The sequence below is a fragment of the Neoarius graeffei genome, chromosome 7 (assembly GCF_027579695.1).
Source record: "Neoarius graeffei isolate fNeoGra1 chromosome 7, fNeoGra1.pri, whole genome shotgun sequence".
Classification (NCBI taxonomy): domain Eukaryota; kingdom Metazoa; phylum Chordata; class Actinopteri; order Siluriformes; family Ariidae; genus Neoarius; species Neoarius graeffei.
Window position 1 is genome coordinate 85,234,842 of NC_083575.1, and position 12,722 is coordinate 85,247,563.

Consider the following 12,722-nt stretch of genomic DNA (forward strand, 5'->3'; position numbering starts at 1 on the left):
AGCGAACGATTTAGACGCTGATGATGTCTGTGACTGGAAGAAAAGCACGTTCTGGAGATCAACAAGTTCTCACACAGACCGAATTTCCATATGATGAAATTAAATTAGTTCAGTTTACAGTTTACTGAATATATGAATACAGTCTGGTGCGTTATGAGGTATTTAATACTCTCTGTAACGGTGTGAACAGGTCAAGGTGTTCGCATACCTTTAGTGATTCACATACAGGTGATTTTATGCAAACGAGGACTTCTTTAGCCAAATGGCCTGCTGTCAGCCGTCATTACAGTGCATTAAAGGAATTGTTTACATGCATCTGCCACAGTGAGGGCAAGCTGTTACCTGCTTGGCTGCTGGGCTTGGCACGTCCCTTGGGGGCAGCGGGGAGCAGAAGCTCGATGCTCTGGTTGGGCGTCGGGGCCTTGTGGTTCCTGTCTAGCTGCGGTTTCGAGTCCTCGGTGTTGGCCGTCGCCAGCTGTGGCTCTTTTTTATCAGCCAGGATGTTGCCGGCGGCTCGAGCCGCCACTTCTTTTAGCAGCGCTGCTGATGAGGTCATGGAGACGAGAGAGAGAAAGGGGGCGGCTGAGGGCTGCTGCTGCTGCTGGCTTCGCTCTGACACTTTCTTGGAGAGTGCGGCGAGCGTGGAACTGGCAGACTGCGAGCTAAAAGGCGATGCGAAGGAGTCGAAGCGCACCGAGTCGTCCGAGCGCCCTCCGAGTGGCGGCACCGACGAGGAAGAGGAGGACGAAGAAGAAGAGGAGGAGGTGACCGAAGAGGAGGATGAAGAGGAAGAGGAAGAGGTCGAGTTCTTGTCCTGGAGAACAGCGTTGGCTGCTGCTTTCAGTTTCTGAATGGCCGAATCGGGAGACAGGCTTCCAGACGGCGGCCATTTTTCCGCCATTCCGACCCAAACAAAGCTAGTGCTGCCCGAGCTGGCGGGCTCGGTTGGTCCGAACGGGTCTCCAGGCTCTTGCTTCACCACAGGCACCGAGGCGGGCGACGTGGAGGCGGAGCTAACGCCGTTGTTACTGCTGTTGGCGAGTCTGCGTGCGAGGGCGCTCAGCTGCTGGGCGTGATGAGAGGACGGAGACAGCGCCAGGCCTGCAGGCGGAGACTCCGCCCCTCGACCTAGACCTCGCCCAATCAGCTCTCCTGATTCCAGCTTCACCGAGCCGGACTCCAAGAGTCTGCGCAGGTTGCTGCTTAGCGGTTTGGAGAGGCTGTGAGCCGAGTCGCCGTACAACGATGACACCATGGACGACAGCGAGACAGAGGACACCAGGGACATATCCTGCGTTGACAAGGCGCGCGTGTCGAGTCCCAGCAGCTCTAGTGACGCCCGCTGAGAAGGCGTAGCGCAACCTGGCGGGCTCCCGGCCAAGGTGGCGCGGTCCGGCCGTGCTCCACCCTCCGGAGACACCCGCAGGTCGTCCTGCACGTCGCCGTACGATGACGTCGAAGGGCTGTCGGAATTATTCCCGAACCAGCCATCCTCCACCACCGAGCTGCCCGCTAGCGCCCCATCCTCAGCTGGCTCTGCATCTGCAACACAGCAGAACACTGATTTCACACACACTGCTGCAGAAATTAAGTGTTTACCCTGTACTGGGGACGGGGAGAACCCCCCCCCCAAAAAAAAAACAGCAACAGAACAAGGAGCACTTCGTTGTAATCAAACAACCTGAATTATTTTTTATTTTACTTAAATCATGCATGTTAATATTCTTGTCCTCCCATTAAATGCTTTTAATCTCCCTCACGGATTTAAAAAAAAACATCCCTCAAATCAGCCATTTGACCTTTTCCAGCTCGCACTCTCATATCGAGGTCACTGTTTCCAGTCTGAGCATGCAAAACAAAACAAAACAAAAAAAAGAGTGACATGGAAAAAAACTACACCGATGCGCAATTCACGACGACTCTCGATGTTCTCTGCCTTTTTTTTTTTTCCCTTTTTAACCATTTTTTTTTTCCTTTCCAGGGTCTAAAGGAGCCTGGTGAAGGGGTTACCATGGCGACGGGCTCTTCGGGGAGGCTAGACAGCAAAGATTAGGGTAATGGAGGTTACAGAACCGCATTAATATTCATGAGGCTGCGGATACCACCAGGGAGCCAATAAGGATAGGGTTAAGGTCACCAAGGGTCATTAATATACACTTCATGTATCAATATTCATAAGCAAAACATTACAGCTTGCCAGACAAGGGCGAACAAAAGAAAGTGAATATTCCTGATACATATTAACAAAGCCTTGTCGAGAACATGTCAAGAAAACACAACAGCCAGGATGTGAAACGCGTCAAAACTGAGGTCCTCTCCCCCCTTTACCGTCCCCCCCCCCGCTGCCTCGGAGTGTACGGTTACGTTAACCGATTTAAATGGCACCACCTCCGCAGGGGCAGACAGATAATAAAAAAACTGTGGCAGCACAAAAGGTCAGTGCACCTCCGACACTGGAATATGATCTGTACAAAAAGAAAAAGCAAGATTCATTTGAGCGCTGTGTCCTCCGTATCTCGGCCTCGCTCACCTTCCCGACCTCGACATAAGCCCTGCGAGTTCTTCTCTGTTTACAGGGAAGAACGGCAAAGTCGTTGCCAGGCAACGTCACCCCCCGGCGACCCGCCGGGATTATTACAGTCGGCACGCATCTGGCCAGCACCGCTGCCTGGAGGAGCGAGGGGTGTGTGAGGACAGCTGCCTTGACCTCATGACATACGGTACACGGTTCAAAATTATAAACTTCTTTAGGTTTGTCCACCTGACAATAATATTTCTCGAGCTGCAAATGCACTTCTTTTTCAGCACGTCAAACTCCGACGTGTGTCACACGCTCGCTGGTAAAGGTGTGACGATTAAATCGATCCCCGATCTATAGATTCAAAAATGGATTAAAATTTTATGAATCACGATTCACTGACGAGACCTTCGATGCATAACAAATTACGACAACTTTGATATTAAAAGTGCGATTCGGTATCCGGAGCTGTACGCGGGGCGCAGGCATGTTTGTGGCTGCTGTAGCGATCTCGCGTTGCTTTGTGAACAACGTGGCGGACGACGCGGAATTCCTGAAGCCACCGGCTCTTACAATCTCAGTCAGTGCGTTTACATGCACATAGAGAAAATCGAATTTCTGCTGTAGCTCGACTGAAATCGAAGTTCTAAATGCCATGGAAACACCTTAGCTCGGCTGAAATCGAACCGAACTGGATTTCTCGTAATCGAGCTACGCGACCTAGATTATGCGATTGTAGCTGAGCTACTTAGTGCATGTAAACCCTATCGAGCTACGTAGTCGAGCTACTTACTTCGGCACTGCCCCTTCCGGAAGTGACGAGTGACGAGACCACAAGCGGGAAACACAACAGCCTCGGTCGGCATGACAACAGTAGTAGTAGCGAGCAGCAGAAGAGAACACGGAACATATAACTTTGTGAACACGGAACTGATAACTTTGTTTATACTCTTGGATAGCTCTTCTTCATGACGACAACCAGAAGTGTACCAACACGATGGGGCGTGTAGCGCCACCTGTGGCTTGGGTGCACAATGTACCTCACACAATAGCTCGATTTCCTTGTGTGCATGTAGGATTGGATTTCTCCGGCACCCCTGCTGGGACCCTTAGCTCGATTACCGACAGTAGCTCGATTTGGATGTGCATGTAAACGCACTGAGTGCCTTATGTTATGTCCCAGGATGCCATTCGGTTGTTACCTCGCCGGGGACGGAGTCCACCAGGGGGCGAGGTATCGTTTTCGGTCAGGTTTGTAAACTATACCGCAAAACAGCTGGACCAATCTTCATGGAACTTTCAGGATAGATGGGCGTCGGTCTCAAATAGAACCTCCAACAGTTTAAGGGTCATCCGGTCAAGGTCACGGTAACTAAAAAGTAAAAAAAAAAAAAAAAAAAAAAGAGCTCTGAGCTCAGACTGCAGGAGTGCGGACTCGGAAAGATTCCTCCCACAAACACGCTGACTGGATCACTACATGCCTCATTTGCATACACTGTGCTGTCGTTGGATGGTTTCTTGGTTCGTTTACGGTACATATGCAAAGAAGGGGGTTGGCCACGCCCACTAGGGTGCATCAGTTGCCCCCTAAAAATGAAAAGTTCCTCCGATCATGATGCATTTTTGTTTTTATGTTCCTTTTGGTAAGAAAACACACTGGGTGAAATATTTTGACAAAATTCAAAAGTTTAATGGCGGCACCAAAAAGCTGCTATTTTATGACAAAATTTCGATCACTTTTCATGAAGCATTACGGCACCTTATAGAGTATACCAAATATCTTAGATACACATTTTTAGTACATATTCTAAATATATTATCAAGCACAGTTTGAGTTTTAGCTGTTCATTGAATCATTGTTCAACTACTTTTAAACAATGCAAATGTATTATGAATCACGTTAATGCTTCTCAATCCCTTGCAAAGGTTCTTAACATGATCTCTGGCTCACAAGAAATCAATAAATGGAGTCCAACATTGTGATTCAAACCTTACGCCAAAACATAAAATAAGCGTTTTTTGGCAAAAAATGAACCTCATGGTGCCACCATTAGACTTTTGAATATGGTCAAAAAATTTTACAGGATGTCTTTATTGGTGAAAAGGAACACCCAAACAGAAATGCATCCGATTTTATGAAAGTGAGGGCAACTGATGCACCCTAACGCCCACTTTCAAACCCCATTGATAAAAACTTCCCCGCTGTTACCAGAGGACTAGCCCTCCACTGTAACTCTAGCTATGAAATAGGAGAAAGGCCGAGGGCTATGGAGACGGAGATTGGCGCCGCCCTATGCGCCACATGGCGTGGGAAGGACTTGACTGGTTGTTGATTTATTACTATAAATTATAAATTACAAATAAATGGACTAAAGAAATCGCTTTGGCATGTTTATGCTTATTACAGAGGGAAAGTGCGTTCCACTGAGCTCTAGCGCCGGGCCATTTCCAGGAAATACGAGTTTGGGTCATGGCGACAGCGTTTGTATGTCAGCCTCGGTTCAGAGGTTTCAGTTTTGAAAACTGTAAGAAGTAAGAGTAGAATAATATAAAAGTACAGACACTTGGTATATTTTACTTCTCCGATTTTTTAATTTTTGGATTACGCTTCATTTTTGTTCGACTGCCTCAGAGAGTAAACACTATACAGTGGTGCTTGAAAGTTTGTGAACCCTTTAGAATTTTCTATATTTCTGCATAAATATGACCTAAAACATCATCAGATTTTCACACAAGTCCTAAAAGTAGATCAAGAGAACCCAGTTAAACAAATAAGACAAAAATTTTATACTTGGTCATTTATTTATTGAGGAAAATGATCCAATATTGCATATCTGTGAGTGGCAAAAGTATGTGAACCTCTAGGATTGTCAGTTAATTTGAAGGTGAAATTAGAGTCAGGTGTTTTCAGTCAATGGGATGACAATCAGGTGTGAGTGGGCACCCTGATTTATTTAAAGAACAGGGATCTATCAAAGTCTGATCTTCACAACACATGTTTGTGGAAGTGTATCATGGCACGAACAAAGGAGATTCCTGAGGACCTCAGAAAAAGCGTTGTTGATGCTCATCAGACTGGAAAAGTTTACAAAACCATCTCTAAAGAGTTTGGACTCCACCAATCCACAGTCAGACAGATTGTGTACAAATGGAGGAAATTCAAGGCCATTGTTACCCTCCCAAGGAGTGGTCAACCAACAAAGATCACTCCAAGAGCAAGGCGTGTAATAGTCGGCGAGGTCACAAAGGACCCCAGGGGAACTTCTAAGCAACTGAAGGCCTCTCTCACATTGGCTAATGTTAATGTTCATGAGTCCACCATCAGGAGAACACTGAACAACAATTGTGTGCACGGCAGGGTTGCAAATAGAAAGCCACTGCTCTCCAAAAAGAACATTGCTGCTCATCTGCAGTTTGCTAAAGATCATGTGGACAAGCCAGAAGTCTATTGGAAAAATGTTTGTGGACGGATGAGACCAAAATAGAACTTTTTGGTTTAAATGATAAGCGTTATGTTTGGAGAAAGGAAAACACTGCATCCCAGCATAAGAACCTTATCCCATCTGTGAAACATGGTGGTGGTAGTATCATGGTTTGAGCCTGTTTTGCTGCATCTGGGCCAGGACGGCTTGCCATCACTGATGGAACAATGAAGTCTGAATTATGCCAGCGAATTCTACAGGAAAATGTCAGGACATCTGTTCATGAACTGAATCTCAAGAGAAGGTGGGTCATGCAGCAAGACAACGACCCTAAGCACACAAGTCGTTCTACCAAAGAATGGTTAAAGAAGATTAAAGTTAATGTTTTGGAATGGCCAAGTCAAAGTCCTGACCTTAATCCAATCGAAATGTTGTGGAAGGACCTGAAGCGAGCAGTTCATGTGAGGAAACCCACCAACATCCCAGAGATGAAGCTGTTCTGTACGGAGGAATGGGCTAAAATTCCTCCAAGCCGGTGTGCAGGACTGATCAACAGTTACCGCAAACATTTAGTTGCAGTTATTGCTGCACAAAGGGGTCACACCAGATACTTAAAGCAAAGGTTCACATACTTTTGCCACTCACAGATATGCAATATTGGATCATTTTCCTCAATAAATAAATGACCAAGTATAATATTTTTGTCTCATTTGTTTAACTGGGTTCTCTTTATCTACTTTTAGGACTTGTGTGAAAATCTGATGATGCTTTAGGTCATATTTATGCAGAAATATAGAAAATTCTAAAGGGTTCACAAACTTTCAAGCACCACTGTAGTTACCATACGGACATGGGATCAGAAAATAATGGACCCGTAGCGATATCTTCCTCCATATTCATCATAAGTGCGACCGGGTGAGGTTTGTTTTGCCCGGCATCACTTGTTTTTGTTTCGATTGTTTGCGTGCGAATCAGTTTATGGCGGCAATGATCGGCCTGTTGTTCATGATTGCACATCCAGAACATACCAGAATAACTTGCACTACGTTCAGACTGCAACCTGAAACGACCCATATCCGATTTGTTGTGAAATCCGATTTTTTTGTTAGGCCGTTCACATTACCAATTATATGAGACTTGTATGCGATCTCCAATATGAACGGAAAACGACCCAAAAGTGTCCCGCATGCGCAAATTGACACGTAATAAGCACATCTACGTAATACGTAAACAAAAAAAAAAAAAAGCGCACTCTTCAAGTTTCCACCAAAGAGGCGGGATTAGCCAACGCAGAATAGTGATGTTTGTCTCTTGTTGATGGCGTGTAGGTCGCATGAATGCGGCCTGTCCGGTCAGACTGCAGTCGCATGTGAAAATAACGGATATGCATCGGAATTAGGACCACATATCCAAGCAGCCTGGGTCGCATGTGAAAAAAATCGGATCTGTGTCGTTCAGATTGTCAATAACAAATCGGATACAGGTCGCATGTGGGCAAAAAAAAATCGGATATGGGTCGTTTCAGGGTGCAGTCTGAACGTAGTCTTGGACTGTTTGAGATATGACGGTGGATTGCTGGCTGCGCCGAACTGCGCATGACGTAATGCCGCTCTTTCGAGTTCCGTCTGGAAAGTTCGGCGGACTGTATAAGATTCAAGATGTCTTTATTGAAATTCGCAGTGAAATCGCCACTGAATTACTTTCAATTTACAGACTTAAAAGTTAAAAACTTATACGACTAACGATACTGCACATCTCGTAACATTCGTGATTCTTACACTATACCCCTAAAGCTAGCCGCGCACTACGCCGATTTTCAGCGTACCGAGCCAACTGAAGTCGCGAGTCAGGCGTAAAGACTAGTTTTCGATGGTACCGACTCATCTCACAGCCGATTCGAAAAACTAATCGGGAGCCAGACTGATCGGCGAGAGTCGCTAGCAATAGCCAATCATATCTTTCGCATATAACACGTGATATTTCGTGATCATGTGACTTCTATCTTTTCGAAAAATGAACGGACTGACAATGTCAAACTGAACCGTTGATCAAGGGAGATCCGCGCCCCGACATGCAGTGTGCGCGCACACTCGGCGCATGCTCAGTTGCGTGAATGTGTCATGCACTGAAAATAAGAGATTTACAAGCCAGGAACGCCTCATGATGCAATACGCAAGAAAAGAAAGAAGATTTACGGCCATTTTACTTTGCATTTGAGTAAAGTGAATAAATAAATGGTCTGTGGAAAATACACTTAATCCTGGGAACTGCGTGCACAGGAGTTTATTTTGTGTTTACTCCCCCCCCCCAGCTGGCTACTTATTTGTCATGGCTGGCGAGTATGAGCCTTAGTGGAAAGCCCTGGGAATGCGGAAATGTCAAGTTCGATTTTAGATTTACGAACCCAAAAAAAATGTCGAAAAACCGGCGTTAAAAAAATTTCACCCGCACAAACGGCACTCACCCGGCCGGTGGACCGGAAACAGAACATTTTTTAATAATGTCCCAAGATAGTAACCTCTGCTTTCTTTCAGTCGTGAGTTAGTCGGGGATATGTGCGTGCCCTGTCGGGAGTCGGCTCTGAAATGGGTCGGTTCGGTACCGCGTGGATCGGCGTAGTGTGCGGCTAGCTTTACACACAATGATTAACACATTCATAAAATCCACATAACTTATGTATACATCGATTGCACTTAATTTTTCGATCGTCTGAGAACAGAGAAGTGTTAACGACATGGAAAATATTGGCGGCTTGCTGCTGATGGAAATTATTCCCCAGACTTATTGAGCAGGTTGCACATGTACGGAATAGGAGAGCTGCTGTATCGGTTTGTTCTTGTTTTGGGGCAGTTCAGTTTCTGACTGTTTCTCGTGACACGGCCCGAGACCTGAAGCCTGGTCGGTGGCAGCCAATCTCTGTATTCAGACTTCAGTATAAACGCAGAAAAGGAGAGGTTCACGCCGTGGTGCGTCGAGGTCGAGGGGTGGAGCTGGATGTCACCTTGCTTGCCTTTCTGCGTTGGTGTTTTTGAAAATTCAGAAGTCGTTCCGATAAGGCACGTCTTCTGTTACACGAGCGGACTCGAAACCTGTTGTCAACGAATCGTTTAACGGATTATCGCGGCAAGGCTTTCGGACAGACGAACCGCTTGGACTCGGAATTCGACGACACATCAGGGATCACTTTTGGGAGTCTTCGCTTCAGGATATTTCATGGACTCTGAACACAGGCCAGTGTAGTTTTTTGGGAACGCTGTTTGAATATTGTCTCGTGTTTCCTTTATCATCGTTATTTTTTCTTACGGAAACTTTGCATTTCTTGAATAAGTCTACAAGCTGTATCCGGTCTTTCCTGTTGTGTGTATACGAGCCAAAATACGCAACACTTCTGTACTCTCTGGACAATTAACGTTGCGTCTCAAGACGTGAGATTCACTTTAACACAAGTGACTGTATTTGTGTTTTAAAAGATTGAGACAAGTGGAATGAAATTTTCGTTGCTTTTTTTGTTTGTTTGTTTCTTAGGTGTTTTGCAGTTTGAAAATTAAAAATGTGCCAAAAAAAAAAAAATGACAGAACTGTGATACATTCATAGTTACATTCGAAGTCAATGGAGGAACTGGAGTCTGAATAAAGACTACAAAGGCAACAGCAGGCTTGTAGTGCTCGGGTCCGACTCGTGCCCTAATTTTAAGGACTCGTGACATGACTTGGACTTGAGCACTGATGACTCGGTCTTGGACTCGTGCATTATAGGAGAACTGAAGGCAAATTTTTCATCATCAAAATTCTATTTCTCTCATTTTATTAAATATCAGAACACATTTCTGATCGCTATTTTGTCGCTGCTATAGCAAGTTATGAATGTTTGAAATATGCTCTGTAATATATCAGTCCGTATGTCAAAGCGACGGCCGTAAACGAGATTCGTTGAGACCTGTGCGAGACGTCGTAGGACGGAAGTAAAACATACAGCAGAAATCAAAGTGACCAACATCTGCCAACGTTGTCAAAAGACACGTGCGCCCTCTTTCGAATGCTGGCGTGATCAAGCCGGAAGTTTTGTTTGGAAAGTTTGAAAAAAGTAGGCAGTAATCACCATTTAAACTCGTTGTTGTGCAATACTTCGTTTGGAAAACAGTTTTCAAAATGCCGGCACTGACACCTGGCTGACGCTTCTTCACGTTTCGAAATCTCACACAAGTCTCGTGAAGATCGCGCGGATAAGCGACGCCTGCCGTGGACCAAACCGACTAAATTCAACATGGCTAAAAACCGAATAGGCCGATAAGTAGAATATTTAATTGCCAATACGAGTCACGATATAAGGTTACTAAAACCGAAAACATCACTGAATAACACGTTAATTAAGAAATAAATCAAGTTTAAAAATGACTTCAGTTCTCCTTTAACTGCATTCGGACTCGTAAATTGGAGACGAGGACTCAGATTTTTTGTAACGTGCCATAATTTGTCGTAAGATATTTATATCTACATTAATTTTTGTATTAATTTCGTGTAAGAGTGTCACACCTGTGTGCCTTGGCGCATGCATCAGATAGACTCTCGGGCGCGCTCCGGACAGCGCATGCGCCAAGCGGACTCTCGCACTGTAAACAACTCACACCTGCACAGGATTAAGGCACAATCAGCGCGCCTGTATAAAAACTCTGAAAACACACTTACGTTGCGAAGTATTGAGTTGCGTCCCTGATACATTACCAAGCCTTATTTCCTTGTTTGGTTTCCTGATTTCCTGTTTCTCGTCTTTGATTCTGCCGAGTCCACGAGGGCCTGTTTGTGCCTATCGCCTGTTTCACCGTTTTACGATTTTGCCTGCCCTTCTGGATTGGTTACCGTCTTCACTTGGAATAATAAACACACCTTCTGAGCTTACATCCATCTCCCGACCATCTCTGACAGAATACTTCACACTCCCTGATAAAGAGAAGCGCGTTCACCTGTTCATACATCATGTTCAGGAACAAACTCACGTTAACAGCTCTGAAACGGCCGCCGTCACATGGTGCGGCTGGAGTCTTGTTCTCGGACTTGAACACTAGGGGCTCGAGACTGGACTCGGACTCAAGGTTTAGTGACTCGACTACTACACTGGTAGCGACACTGTTTGCTTTGCATTGCTCTATATTTCTAGGCTGACAGGTATCAGAATACTGCCAATGATTTGCATCAGTTATAAAACAGAGGACCCCAAAAAAAATGTGAATCGTGATACGAATCGAAATCACGAAAAAAGTGAATCGTCACACCTCTACTCGCTTGTGCATCCACTACACGGCACATCTGTCTGATTTGACCTTTAGTCACGTTAAACACACTGAGCTCTGTTCCGCTTTAAAACTTTCCGCTCTCGTCCGTGATTGTCGTCATGATTGACGCCCTCGCTGTCCATTCAAAACTATTCACAAATCTAGAACATCCACGAGACTGGTAACTAAGGCCCTGTCCACACGGCAACGGATTCAGGTGAATCCGATAAAATTGTCGTTTCGGCCTGGCGTCCACACGGCACCGGCGGTTTGGGTGCCCCAAAACGATATTTTTTGAGAACGGTTTCCAGAGTGGAAAAATCTGGCAATGGTGCCGTTGCGAAGTCGTCTGGATGAGTAGAACGGATTTGAAACGATGACGTCACAACCACATGACTAGAACAAGCAGCACTCTCGCACGCATCATTCGTAACAACAACAGCAACAATGGCCAGGAGTAACTCGCAGGAGTAACTCCACCTCATCCTCGGTCCAGACAAGAGAGTCAGTTTTTCCTCGCGTAGTCGCAGCCATCATCTTCTTGTTGTTGTGTGCTTGTTCCTGTGAGTGCTTCACGCCGGGTAGAGGGGGTTTATGCGCATGCGTCCTACTTCTTCTATTGTTCTGGTGTCTCCGATGGGACCGTCTTACAGCGCACGTAGAGGTGGGGCATGTGTATTGCATCGTTTTCAGCAAGTGTTGCGTTGCCATATGTACTAGGGATGGCGAAAACTAAAAAAAATCTTGACCGACCACCGAGCCTCATTAGCCGGTTAAAGTCGGTTAACCTACGAGTTTAAACAGGGATGCAAACGGCACGCCTTTTTCACGGCTCGTGCAGATCCGATTTTTTTTTGGGGGGGGGGGCGTTGGAGTGTCTGAATAATTTCATCAGAGTAAATTCTGGATTAAAATTACTCCATAAGCAAATGCCGTTACAGTCCATGAAAAAGCCGTGAAAAAGTCGGCATCTGCGCCTTTAGTTTGTGTGGAGAGATATGATCTGCAATAACGTGCATTGTTGGCTACAGACCGAAACATACTTTCAGAATGCACTGGCCAAGGCAGGACTAAACTCCATGTGCCTTCTAATAATAATTTAAAAAAAAAAAAAAACAATAGTAATTTGTAAGCTAAAAAGCCTGTGTCTACACTTTTTTTCTTTCGCCGAGTGGCAGCTGTGTTCAACTGGGGCGGGACATGACTGAATGGGTGTTTCTGATTTGTCAGCTGTCTTTAACTGGGGCGGGAGGGCGGGAGATGACTGAATGGGTGTTTCTGATTTGTCAGCTGTCGTCCTTACACCGCATGGCATGCCCCAAGCGTTTACAACACAGAATTCCAGGTTCTCCGCTCCAAAATCCGCAGCTTCAAAACGATTGATTTTTTTTTTTTTTCCCACCGACAACCAAAAAAAAAAAATTAACCGGTTGACGTTGATTCAGTCAACCACCGGTCAAACGGTCATCGGTTAACATCCCTAATATGTACCTGATATTTTACTGATCCGTT

The 12,722-nt window shown here is 45.5% G+C and overlaps 1 protein-coding gene across 4 annotated transcripts in view; it reads right to left on the minus strand.

Moving 5' to 3' along the window:
* Positions 1–12,722, minus strand: part of znf827 (zinc finger protein 827) — a 360,579-nt gene that overhangs the window by 215,062 nt on the left and 132,795 nt on the right. For all 4 annotated transcript variants that reach the window (XR_009655091.1, XM_060926541.1, XM_060926539.1 and 1 more), the window contains exon 2: positions 343–1,542. Coding sequence is in view for 3 of the 4 variants with exons in the window: in XM_060926541.1 (XP_060782524.1) it covers positions 343–1,542 (1,200 nt within the window). In the remaining variant the exon portion in view is untranslated. The remainder of the gene's footprint in view (positions 1–342; positions 1,543–12,722) is intronic.